At 39.5% G+C, this 14,326-nt stretch overlaps 1 protein-coding gene across 5 annotated transcripts in view; it reads right to left on the bottom strand.

Moving 5' to 3' along the window:
* LOC127438570 (transducin-like enhancer protein 1) overlaps positions 1-14,326 on the bottom strand; it is a 60,472-nt gene that overhangs the window by 20,762 nt on the left and 25,384 nt on the right. For 4 of the 5 annotated variants that reach the window (XM_051694241.1, XM_051694238.1, XM_051694239.1 and 1 more), the window contains exon 3: positions 133-196. In XM_051694241.1, coding sequence (XP_051550201.1) covers positions 133-196 — 64 coding nt within the window. Of the gene's footprint in view, positions 1-132; positions 197-5,317; positions 5,394-14,326 lie in introns of all 5 variants that reach the window. The other variant, XM_051694242.1, reaches the window with a different exon arrangement.

The following is a 14,326-nucleotide window of genomic DNA, read 5'->3' as shown; positions in this document are numbered from 1 at the left end:
GATAGCAACTCTGTGATGAAAGAGCCACGTTTGAAGGACATCTGATTAAGCAGAGAAGGGAGATGTCTAGTGTTTGGATGTGTGTTGGATCTGCTGCAAAACACAGTTGATGTGTGTGCGTGTTTGTCTTACCATGACATAATGTCTCTGTATTTCCGTCTTCTCTGTGGCCAGCTTTTCACACTCCAACTTCAGACTGCAAAGGAGAGAGTGAGAGAGAGGTTTTATTGGATTTTTTGGAAGAGAGATTTTGTTGTTTGCTATGGTGTTCCTCAAACATGCTGTATCAAGTTTTATTTGTCTGAAGCCAATTTTAATGAAGGTGAAAAAAAAAACCTTTCGTTAAAATAATTAGAGGTGAATGAAGTTGTTCAAAAATTGTATTAGATGCTCCATAGCAAACATTAAAACATAATATGTATTGCCTCCACTCTGCCTTTGACAAACTGCCATCCCTGCAAAATGATGTGAAGACAGATATATAAAGACAGATTGACATATATAGAAAGGGACAGAAATAAATGTGGAAAGACAGACAGAAATACAGAAAGAGATGTAGAAAGAAAGATAGACAGAGAGACAGATATGTTGAAAGACAGACAAAGAAAGAAAATGTAGAAAGAAATGAAAAAATTTAGAAAGAAAAAAAATGTAGAAAGATAGACAGATAGACGGACAGACAGACAAACAGAAAGATATGTAGAAAGACAGTCAGAAAGAATGAGACAGAAATACAGACAGAAAGAAATGTTGAAAGATAAATAGAAAGACAGACAAAGATACAGTTGTGCTCAAAAGTTTGCATACCCTGGCAGAAATTGTGAAATTTTGGCATCGATTTTGAAAATATGACTGATCATGCAAAAAAACTGTCTTTTATTTAAGGATAGTGATCATATGAAGCCATTTATCATCACATAGTTGTTTGGCTCCTTTTTAAATCATAATGATAACAGAAATCACCCAAATGGCCCTGATCAAAAGTTTACATACCCTTGAATGTTTGGCCTTGTTACAGACACACAAGGTGACACACACAGGTTTAAATGGCAATTAAAGGTACATTTCCCACACCTGTGGCTTTTTAAATTGCAATTAGTGTCTGTGTATAAATAGTCAATGAGTTGGTTAGCTCTCACGTGGTTGCACTGAGCAGGCTAGATACTGAGCCATGGAGAGCAGAAAAGAACTGTCAAAAGATCTGCGTAACAAGGTAATGGAACTTTATAAATATGGAAAAGGATATAAAAAGATATCCAAAGCCTTGAAAATGCCAGTCAGTGCTGTTCAATCACTTATTAAAAAGTGGAAAATTCGGGGATCTCTTGATACCAAGCCAAGGTCAGGTAGACCAAGAAAGATTTCGGTCACAACTGCCAGAAGAATTGTTCGGGATACAAAGAAAAACCCACAGGTAACCTCAGGAGAAATACAGCCTGCTCTGGAAAAAGACGGTGTGGTTGTTTTAAGGAGCACAATACTACGATACTTGAACAAAAATGAGCTGCATGGTTGAGTTGCCAGAAAGAGGCCTTTACTGCGCCAATGCCACAAAAAAGCCCGGTTACAATATGCCCGATAACACCTTGACACGCCTCACAGCTTCTGGCACACTGTAATTTGGAGTGACGAGACCAAAAGAGCTTTATGGTCACAACCATAAGCGCTATGTTTGGAGAGGGGTCAACAAAGCCTATAGTGAAAAGAATACCATCCCCACTGTGAAGCATGGTGGTGGCTCACTGATGTTTTGGTGGTGTGTGAGCTCTAAAGGCACTGGGAATCTTGTGAAAATTGATGGCAAGATGAAAGCAGCATGTTATCAGAAAATACTGAAAGACAATTTGCATTCTTCTGCACGAAAGCTGCGCATGGGACGTTCTTGGACTTTCCAGCATGACAATGACCCTAAGCACAAGGCCAAGTTGACCCTCCAGTGGTTACAGCAGAAAAAGGTGAAGGTTCTGGAGTGGCCATCACAGTCTCCTGAACTTAATATCATAGAGCCACTCTGGGGAGATCTCAAATGTGCGGTTCATGCAAGACGACCAAAGACTTTGCATGACCTGGAGGCATTTTGCCAAGACGAATGGGCAGCTATACCACCTGCAAGAATTTGGGGCCTCATAGACAACTATTACAAAAGACTGCACGCTGTCATTGATGCTAAAGGAGGCAATACACAGTATTAAGAACTAAGGGTATGCAGACTTTTGAACAGGGGTCATTTCATTGTTTCAAATTCTTTGTTGCCATGTTTTGTTTTATGATTGTGCCATTCTGTTATAACCTACAGTTGAATATGAATCCCATAAGAAATAAAAGAAATGTGTTTTGCCTGCTCACTCATGTTTTCTTTAAAAATGGTACATATATTACCAATTCTCCAAGGGTATGCAAACTTTTGAGCACAAATGTATGAAGAAAGACAGAAAGAAAGACAGACAGAAAGAAATGTAGAAAGATAGAAAGACAGACACTAATATATGTAGAAAGACAGACAGAAAGAAATGTAGATAGATAGACAGAAAGATATGTAGATAGACAGACAGAAAGAAACAGATTGACAATGATATGTAAAAAGATAGATAGAAAGACAGAGAAAGATATGTAGAAAGATAGACAGAAAGAATGAAGAAAGAGACGCAGAAAGACAGACAGACAAAGAAACAGAAAAGACAGGAAGGAAAAAAGAAACAAAGATATGTAGAAAGACAGACAGAAAGAAAGAAAGAGACAGAAAGACAGACAGAACGAAATGTAGAAAGATAAATAGAAAGACAGACAGAAAGATATGTAGAAAGATAGAAAGACAGACAGAAAGAAATGTAGAAAGATAGAAAGACAGACAATAATATATGTAGAAAGACAGACAGAAAGAAATGTAGAAAGACAGACAGACAGAAAGCTGTAGATAGACAGAAAGATAAGAAATAGAAAGACATTCAGAATGAAACAGATTGACAAAGATATGTAGAAATAGACAGACAGACAGAAAGATATGTAGAAAGATAGACAGAAAGAATGAAGATAGATATGTAGAAAGACAGAAAGAGAGAAAGACAGACAGAAAGACAAAGAAACAGAAAAGATAGGAAGGAAAAAAAGACAAAGAGAAAGATATGCAGAAAGAAACAGATTGACAAAGATTTGCTGAAAGACACAAAGATACGTAGAAAAATAGACAAAGAAATGTAGAAAGATCCATTGTTTATTTCGATTAGCCTCAATAAGAAGTGGCTTGCTTGTGGAAACACAGCTGTTTAGTCCCAATCCTGTAAGTTCTCGTCGCATTGTGCATGTGGAAATGCTCTTACTTTCACTATTAAACATAGCCACGAGTTCTAATGGCAGTGTTTTACAATGTGACCAAGCATTTTAGTGATCTCCGATAACCAGGGGTTAAACTGGGGCAGAATAGCGTTCCGGCACTATCTAGGTCGGAGGAGGGAAAAAAAAACAAAATAGAACGTGATTTGACCACTCATCTTTTGCTTAGTTTTACTTGTAGCCTGAACCATATTTAAGAGCCAATCATGTTTCAGCTTTGTTAGAGGGCGTCCCGGGAGAAAGCTCAGTGTGAAACGCGAGCATCAATGAATGCACAAACTCACAAATTTAAAATCTACTCAGTTAATTTTAACCACGCTAGCAAGGTGAATTAACTGTCCACCTAACCAAACTTTTTATAATAAATGCGATAATCTTATGTACGATTTACCCCCTAAAAATCTCCAAGTTTTTTTTACAAATTATGTTCAAATGGAGCTAGCTGGCTAGTTGGTTTGCATGGCGTAATATTAGCTTGTGTCTTGGTGATTAAGTCCATTGCTGTAGCCTACGTAAGCTAGTGAATTTAATTCAGACAGTTGAACAGAACATTTTAATAATAAATATGATATCCAATCTTTAACTTGCAAACAATGTAAATACCACACTAGCTAATTCAGACCAACTAACTGATCATTCCAACTTACTGTATCTTACACAGATGGACAGATAAAGAGCCAAGCGGAATTTGTTGACTGATTATTTTCAAGGGTATTTCACTGTGATTTTTACTATACAACAACAGTGTACACCAATTAAATAAATTAATAAAAACCAAGAATGTAAAAATATGTTTAAGAAATATATCAAATATACAGTATAGGCCTGTACTGCAATTATTTTTATTTTTTTTTACTGTAGTTCTGTTTAATATCTAATATAAACTTTGCATTTGCTTTTAGAATGAACAGCTGCTCAAAATCAAAGATAAGTAAGGGTCAGGGCAGTGCCACAGGTCAGAGCAGCAGCAGCAGTTCTTCAGCCCAGAACAGCTTCAGTGCCACAGGTCAGAGCAGCTGCGCCACAGCCCAGAACAGCAGCAGTGCCACAGGTCAGATAAGCCGTGCCATAGCCCAGAACAGCAACAATGCCACAGGTCAGAGCAGCAGTGCCACAGCCCAGAACAGCAACAGTGCCACAGGTCACAGCAGCAGTGCCACAGCCCAGAACAGTAGCAGCAATAGTGCCACAGTCCAGAACAGTAGCCAAAGCCACAGAGAATGATTTGCCCGGTTGTTGGAGCATTTCTCAATATTATTACTTTAAGAAAACGTATCCTGAAAAGACAGTCTGCTGATTATTTGGCATGTAGAGAAAGGAGTTACTCTGTCTAAAGCTCTTCCTATGCGCTGCTCTGGGAGCTGTTTTGAGGTAAGCTGCTGACCCTCTGCCTCCGTTTTAGGTCAAGAGTTCCCTCACCTTCCAAATTCCAATTTAACCCCTGCCGAAAACGATCATTCAAGATTTTTTTCTGACCACATTTCTTCCACAAAGCTGATGGTTCACCACTATCCTTCAAGGTTTTAATAATGCACTGGACAGTTCTAAACCCAATTCCAGTGATTTCAGCAATCACCTTAGTTGTTTTCTTTTCTCGATGCAGGACAATAATTTACCCACAGTAACATCTTTTCCACAACCACGGGATACGTCTTCCAACATGGTTGTATAAAAAATTAGAAGCAACACACTTCATCAGTTAAGGTTAAAAGAACTGTTGCCAGCTGAAACAATCACTGCAATAATGATCCAATCATAGGCTCTTAAGTATCTGCTTATTTAAATCCAAACAGCAACTTTTTTGACAGACCGAAAGATATGTAGAAAGCTAGACAGATAGAAAGACAGACAGAAAGATAGACAAAGAAGAAACAGATATATAGTAAGAAGGATACACAAACCAAGACTGCATCCATCCCTTTACACTACGATCAGTTCTCTATAGTTTAAAGAGCACACACACACACACACACACACACACACACACCTCCTGGCTGTATTTCAGCTCTTCCGATACACTGACTTGATTGCAGGCGTCAGATTTATGTGAGCGCGCAGGAGGCCTGGGAAAATTAGAATATGATTAATACTGCAACATTACGGCACCGCAACAGGTAATAACAGCACATCCGCTCTCCTTCACTGACTGCGCACAACCGTCGATAATTGACTCATTTATCACTACGAGTGAGGAAGACCACAGAGGGGCGAAAAAAAGATGATGGGCACGGGGTGTTGCAGGAAGTGAGAGAGGGAGCTGAGGAGGATTAAATTCATTCCCCGGGTAGAATTTATTATGCTGGAATTGCCTCACTGCAAAAGTCACCCCCGTTGCAGGATTTCCGAGAACTGACAAATCTATCTGTGTGCATTTCGCTGAGACTGTTGCTGATTAATTTATTTATTTCTCTTCGTGCCTGAATGCGTTGGCCTCAATTATGTGATGTGGTGTGATGCGGTGTGCAGCCTTGTGCAAAATCTTTTGAGGAAATTTGTAGAAAACATTGCGACAGCTTCAAAAATTGTTTTGTTCATTGGATAAAGATGCAGAGTTTTCTGGCTACGTTTACATGATACATAATTTAAATTCTCTTAAATCTCCCACACAGCAAAGGGCACAGAGTTCAGTGTGCTAAGAGGCTGGAGTGGATTTACAAAAGGTAAATCAAGGCTAATGTGGAATTAAACTTCAAAATGTAAAATCCATAAAATTCAAGCATGACCTCAGTTACATGCAATGAACACCAGTGACTGGAAGGTTCTTTAAGTCCAAATAACCACTTATTTGTACCACATATTTTTGTAGTCCTCACAAAACTTCACCATGTTAACCATTGTTACCACCCTGTCAACAACAAAAGATCTCACCTCAATCTGGGTGGCGGAGGACAAGTCTCAGTTGCCTCAGCTTCCGTGACAGTCAATCCACACATCTTATCACGTGGCTCGTTGTGCATGATACCGCGGAGACTTCCAGCATGTGGAGGCTCATGCTACTCTCCACAATCTACGCACAACTTTCCACGCGCCCCACTGAGAGCGAGAACCTTTCGAATTCGCGACTCCAGTGGTGGTAGTCAGCGTCAATACTCGCTGAGCTACCCAGACCCCCAACAACAAAAGATCTTAAAAAGACGACAATCCTGAAAGCTTCTTAAGGGCCGTTCTAACCGAATGCGCTTTTGCACCCATCTTGTAGTTGTTTTTAAATGTAAACATGCACCAGACTGATGTCTTTGACCATTGCGACTTGACCATTCATATCTTTGACTTTTGACATTTCTAACTGCATTTTTCAGCATCTAGTGCACAAGCAACACATTTGTAAGATGTAGTCAAGTTAAAATACTGTAAATTCAACTTTTAAAAGATGCATCTCAGGGGGGGCCTGGGTAGCTCAGCGAGTATTAATGCTGACTACCACCCCTGGAGGTTCGAATCCAAGGTGTGCTGAGTGACTCCAGCCAGGTCCTCTAAGCAAACCAATTGGCCCGGTTGCTAGGGAGGGTAGAGTCTCACGGGGTAACCTCCTCGTGTTCACAATTAGTGGATCTCACTCTCAATGGGGTGCGTGGTTAGTTGTGCTTGGATATTGGAGAGTAGAATGAGCCTCCACATGCGGAGTCTCCACGGTGTCATGCACGACGAGCCACGTGATAAGATACATGGATTGACGACCTCAGAAGCGGAGGCAATGCGCCACCACGAGGACCTACTCTGGTCAGCGTTTGCATACTTGCGTAAAGCATGTTTCTAGTTTAACACAGTCAGTAGGAGACATTTTAATAATTTGCTAAGGCAAGCATAACTATTATTATTATTGAGACGTGTGCTATTACTTTAAGCAATCTGATGTACTGATGACTAGTGGACAATAAAACCATTTTCAAAAAACGTCAAATTTATAATTCTTTATCATTTTACAGTAGTAGGAATACATGTACCCTTACAAAAAAAGCACTGTGTTGGTATTATGGTACACTGGATGGCATCAGATGGTAATACTATGGAACTAAATGATTACAATATTATAAACCATGATATTTACAGGGTCCTTTAGGATAACAAATAATATCATGGTTTACCATGGTACCTTTAGGAGCTTTTTTTAGTGTAGTTACAATTGTATTTTGGCAGAAACTACGATTACCATAATACATTTTAAATTTCCTCACTCAAATGCATCTTTGTATAGGTCTCTTTAAGCATGTATACTGGTGCAGTATGGCCACATATGTGTTGCCAGCTGCCTAGAAAGCACAGTGAATAAATGTGAGAAGGAAGTGAGAGAGATGCATTAAGCATTTGACATCACAATAATTGCCTGTAATGACTATAGCTCAATAAACTGCAGAGAGCATTAGAAAGAGAGATGAGAGGAAAGGAAAAAAAAAAAAAAAGATGCTCCTTCCTTTGACAGTCAATAAGATGATCATCGGAACAGGCAACTGATTCTGCATGACAGTTCTGTCAGCAAAGCACCATTACTTCAATATGTACACACTGACTAACTGCACTTTTAATCATCTTACACATTGAATTCATAACGACGACTCAAAGGGACGCGTCTGAATGAAAAATTTGACTAAAAAGCAAATATCCACCCTGACGGTGAGGAGCATCAGTCCAATTAGCAGAAGCAAGGACACTAGACTGATCTTCATTTGCCATGCCTGTGCCTCATTAGTAAAAGCCCTTGTGTACTCCATGTTCTCCTAGTGCTTTTTCATCTTTCTGCTGAATGTGTATACACACACACACACACACACACACACACACACACACACACACACACACACACACACACACACACACACAGTGATTAGTTAGCGAAATAGTCCATCTCAGAGCTAAATTAAACCCCATTACTGTCTGAGAAAGGATTGATGAAGACTTTGCCTTCACAGCAAATTTGCATTTGTGGCAAATTTGCTATGTTCGGAATAGAATACTGGAATTAAATAATGCGCAGTATACTCTTTAAAGTGCTTACTATTTTTGTAAAAATATGTAAAATAGTATGCAATATGTGACAAATGAGGTTTCAAATTGTAGAATGCTACATTGTCGTCAAGTAAACCCTCATGACTGTATAATATGTTTTGACATTTTTATTAAAAGGCACATCCAAAGCAACCGAAAATCACAGGATTTAATGACTACAGACCTGTCGCCCTGATGTCTGTGGTCATGAAGTCATTTGAGAGACTGGTGTTGGCCCACCTGAAGGACATTACTGGACCCTTTCTAGATCCCCTTCAATTTGCTTATCAAGCAAACAGGTCTGTGGATGATGCAGTCAACATGGGATTGCATCATATCCTGCAACATCTGGACAGACCAGGGACATATGCAAGGATCCTTTTTGTGGACTTCAGTTCGGCTTTCAACACCATCATCCCAGCTATTCTCCGGACTAAATTACACCAACTCTCTGTTCCCACGTCTATCTGTCTGTGGATTACCAGCTTTCTGACAGACAGGCAACAGCTTGCGAGACAGGGGAAACTCACTTCCAGCACCTGTACAATCAGCAAGGATTTTAGTGAATGCAAAGCGCTCCGGTTTCACTTTCATTTAATGACCATGTAATGGTAAATGTTATCAGGGTTCCCACTCTTTTCAAGGTGCAATTTTCCAGGACATTTAATGCGCCCAACAAGTGTTATATTTAAATCAACAACATGTGTCCATTTAAATCGAGCTTTTATTTTGGTGTTTATTTCATTTTGAAGGTAGTTTCTCACCTCCATTAAGCAGCCTGCTCCATGGCCCAGTGTGATTATTAATCCCTGTAAAGCTGTGATTCAATTAAATAAATACAAAGTCTGTATGTGCTGCACACTTCAGAGCGCTCTATGTCTCTGTCATCTCACACACACAAGAGTGCGCATGACGATCATGATGAGGTGTTTTCAGTGTATGAGCGGCCGGCTCTACACATTCATTTTGAAGCACGCATCACTTGCAGATTATTTATTTATTCAATTAAATCAGAGACTTTTTTGTACTTGTCGAGTACTTGAAGGGCGATTACATGTTCATAACTGTATATATATAATAACGTCTGACAAACGTCTATGGCTGCTGCATTGTGCCTTGTACCAGTGTATCGTCTATTCATTATTATAGGCTATTATAAAATAATATGTTACAAAATGTACAAAAGATTCCAAATATAATGCATCATATTTTATCATTATGTGAAGATTTACTGTCCAACTCTGAAAGAATATGCCCAACGCACGTCTTCAGGTTACCATAGTAATCTTAGTAAGCATGCACCAGTTTTTTTAGTGACTGTCTGAACCGTCTATTTTCAAATAACAGGAGACGCCATAACCATTGCATTTTTAATATGCGTGTTAAATTGAAGTTCAGTTTGAAGACGCTGTATTGTGTTCCATTTAGCTGCGCTCTCTGTCTAACTGTTTGAAACACTCACCTGCTGTATATGCATTGCTTCAGCGCGTTGAGTCCACTGCCACACGCGCCTGGTGCGTGCGTGTGTGTGTGTGTGTCCCCAAATGTTCGCTCTTGTGAGGAAAGCCACGATGCTCTGTATTGTTGTTGCTGTGATTCATGAAGCATTCCATTCAACTCGGAGAGTCTGAATTTCCACCTTTCAACAGGAAAGTGCAACGGAATGACACTTTATATTGGACATCTAACTTGGAAACTCGTGCAGAAATCTTCAACTCCCATTTTGTCAAGATGCAGGTGTGTGACTTCACGCAGGGCAGGGAGGTTTATGGTCAGTGACAAACATTTACTTTTATTAAATAATATCTATTAACGAGTCAAAGTTCTTACATGAAATGATGTGTTTAGCAAACGTTTTGCAGAGACAGGTGCTCAAAACACAGTTAATTACACTCTATTTTGATTATCGTAACAGTAGCATTGCAGTGTTTTTTTTTTTTTTTTGACCCAATTTGGAATGCCCAATTCCCAGTGCTCTTTTTAAGTCCTCGTGGTCGCGTAGTGATTCGCCTCAATCCAGGTGGCGGAGGATGAATCCCAGTTGCCTCCGCATCTGAGACCATCAACCCGCACATCTTATCACGTTGCTTGTTGAGCACGTTGCCACGGAGACATAGCACGTGTAGAGGCTTCACGCCATCCACCACGGCATCCGTGCTCAACTCACCACGTGCCCCACTGAGAACGAACCACATTATAGCGACCACGAGGAGGTTACCCCATGTGACTGTACCCTCCCTAGCAACCGGGCCAATTTGGTTGCTTAGGAGACCTGGCTGGAGTCACGCAGCATGCCCTGGGATTCGAACTAGCGAACTCCAGGAGTGGTAGCCAGCATCTTTTACCACTGAGCTACCCAGGCCCCCCCAGCATTGCAGTTTTGTATCAGTTTGGTTGCTATGAGACGTTTCTGACAATCAATTTACCTCTCAAAACCACAATGTAATCAATCTCAAAATTAAAAATAAGCTCCCTCTTTGTTTGTGTGTTTATGTGTCAGGTAATTGTCACTGGATTTCAAATTAAGTGAAAAGTCACATCATGCGTGATCACTATTGATCATCGTTTTCATGATTGATCATTGCTGCCATGTCTGAGTACCCGAGTACTCGTGCCCATCCCTACTGTCAACATTGTCTAAAGTTTATAATTCATGCAAACTCATGAGGGGCGAAAAAGGTGAGACAATCACTGATCCACAAACATATTTTCTTTTCTTTTTTTTTCTTTTTTTTAAGAATAAGCTAAAAGCACCAAGTTAAACTACTTGAAGGATTCAAGTATAGAAAAGTATCTGCAATTGTGCAGAATTAGCTGCAAAAGTATCTTATGGAAGCAGTAAGGGTGTACTTAGTTTTTCACAAAGTTTCTCCATTTTGGCTTTATTTTTGTTAAATAAATCATTACACAGTGTAATATGTCATGTGTTGTTGTTCATCTGAGGTTGTATTTATCTAATTTTAGACCTGCTAAGGACCAGATGATTTTTATTATGTCCTGATACGTAAAACCATAGAATTCAAGGAGGGTGTACTTTCTTTTTCCCATGACTGTATGTGAAAGCCCCTCAACATGTATAAACATCAGTTACTTTTACACATTAATAACTCTTCCGCCCTTTTCTCTCTGTGATGGACAAGGTCGACTCACGTGCCAATGCTGAAGTAAATGAGCAACATGCCCCTCTCATTCTGTCGGTCGGTACATGTACCAGGTCATTCAGTTTGTTTATGAATGAAAAGTTTCACGAATGCTGCTTCTCACTGTGCACGTGCTGCTGTAACCAAGCATGCGACTGGCTGTAGCTGTAACCATTGGACCGCGATTGCAAAGCACACGATTGGATGCAGCTGAAATAAATCACGAGGGTGTAAGTGACCTTAACCGTTGACGTTGTTTCACAATGTGAAGCTGCAGGCAGTGACAAAATGATACAAATGTGTATTTCAGAATCAGAATGAGCTTTATTGCCAAGTATGCTTACACATACAATGAATTTGTCATGGTGACAGGAGCTTCCAGTACACAACAATAAGACTTTTAAAAAAAATAATTAAAAATTTAATAGAAATTGAATAAATATTGAAAAGAAAGTATATACAGAACACACAATAGACATATATATATATATATATATATATATATATATATATATATATATATATATATATATATATATATATATACACACATACATATACAGGTGCATCTCAATAAATTAGAATGTCATGGAAAAGTTCATTTATTTCAGTAATTCAACTCAAATTGTGAAACTCGTGTATTAAATAAATTCAATGCACACAGACTGAAGTAGTTTAAGTCTTTGGTTCTTTTAATTGTGATGATTTTGGCTCACATTTAACAAAAACCCACCAATTCACTATCTCAAAAAATTAGAATATGGTGACATGCCAATCAGATAATCAACTCAAAACACCTGCAAAGGTTTCCCAAGCCTTCAAAATGGTCTCTCAGTTTGGTTCACTAGGCTACACAATCATGGGGAAGACTGCTGATCTGACAGTTGTCCAGAAGACAATCATTGACACCCTTCAAGGAGGGTAAGCCACAAACATTCAAGCTGGCTGTTCACAGAGTGCTGTATCCAAGCATGTTAACAGAAAGTTGAGTGGAAGGAAAAAGTGTGGAAGAAAAAGATGCACAACCAACCGAGAGAACCGCAGCCTTATGAGGATTGTCAAGCAAAATCAATTCAAGAATTTGGGTGAACTTCACAAGGAATGGACTGAGGCTGGGGTCAAGGCATCAAGAGCCACCACACACAGACGTGTCAAGGAATTTGGCTACAGTTGTCATATTCCTCTTGTTAAGCCACTCCTGAACCACAGACAACGTCAGAGGCGTCTTACCTGGGCTAAGGAGAAGAAGAACTGGACTGTTGCCCAGTGGTCCAAAGTCCTCTTTTCAGATGAGAGCAAGTTTTGTATTTCATTTGGAAACCAAGGTCCTAGAGTCTGGAGGAAGGGTGGAGAAGCTCATAGCCCAAGTTGCTTGAAGTCCAGTGTTAAGTTTCCACAGTCTGTGATGATTTGGGGTGCAATGTCATCTGCTGGTGTTGGCCCATTGTGTTTTTTGAAAACCAAAGTCACTGCACCCGTTTACCAAGACATTTGAGCACTTCATGCTTCCTTCTGCTGTCCAGCTTTTTAAAGATGCTGATTTCATTTTCCAGCAGGATTTGGCACCTGCCCACACTGCCAAAAGCACCAAAAGTTGGTTAAATGACCATGGTGTTGGTGTGCTTGACCGGCCAGCAAACTCACCAGACCTGAACCCCATAGAGAATCTATGGGGTCTTGTCAAGAGGAAAATGAGAAACAAGAGACCAAAAAATGCAGATGAGCTGAAGGCCACTGTCAAAGAAACCTGGGCTTCCATACCACCTCAGCAGTGCCACAAACTGATCACCTCCATGCCACGCCGAACTGAGGCAGTAATTAAAGCAAAAGGAGCCCCTACCAAGTATTGAGTACATATACAGTAAATGAACATACTTTCCAGAAGGCCAACAATTCACTAAAAATGTTTTTTTATTGGTCTTATGATGTATTCTAATTTTTTGAGATAGTGAATTGGTGGGTTTTTGTTAAATGTGAGCCAAAATCATCACAATTAAAAGAACCAAAGACTTAACATACTTCAGTCTGTGTGCATTTAATTGATTTAATACACGAGTTTCACAATTTGAGTTGAATTACTGAAATAAATGAACTTTTCCACGACATTCTAATTTATTGAGATGCACCTGTATATATACACATACACACAGTTGTGCTCAGTTGTTGCATACCCTGGCAGAAATTGTGGCACTGATTTTGAAAATATGACTGAATATCCACTATTTAAGGATAGTGATCATATGAAGCCATTTATCATCACATAGTTGTTTGGCTCCTTTTTAAATCATAATGATAACAGAAATCACCCAAATGGCCCTGATCAAAAGTTTACATACCCTTGAATGTTTGGCCTTGTTACAGACACACAAGGTGACACACATAGGTTTAAATGGCAATTAAAGGTTAATTTCCCACACCTGTGGCTTTTTAAATTGCAATTAGTGTCTGTGTATAAATAGTCAATGAGTTGGTTAGCTCTCACATGGATGCACTGATCAGGCTAGATACTGAACCATGGGGAGCAGAAAAGAACTGTCAAAAGACCTGCGTAACAAGGTAATGGAACTTTATAAAGATGGTAAAGGATATAAAAAGATATCCAAAGCCTTGAAAATGTCAGCCAGTACTGTTAAATCACTTATTAAAAAGTGGAAAATTTGGGGATCTCTTGATACCAAGCCAAGGTCAGATAGACCAAGAAAGATTTCAGCCACAACTGCCAGAAGAATTGTTCGGGATACAAAGAAAAACCCACAGGTAACCTCAGGAGAAATACAGCCTGCTCTGGAAAAACACGGTGTGGTTGTTTCAAGGAGCACAATACGATGATACTTGAACAAAAATGAGCTGCATGGTCGAGTTGCCAGAAAGAA

Source organism: Myxocyprinus asiaticus, chromosome 49 (genome assembly GCF_019703515.2).
Source record: "Myxocyprinus asiaticus isolate MX2 ecotype Aquarium Trade chromosome 49, UBuf_Myxa_2, whole genome shotgun sequence".
NCBI lineage: Eukaryota > Metazoa > Chordata > Actinopteri > Cypriniformes > Catostomidae > Myxocyprinus > Myxocyprinus asiaticus.
Note: the sequence above shows the minus strand (reverse complement) of the source record. Positions and strands in the feature narration are given on the sequence as shown.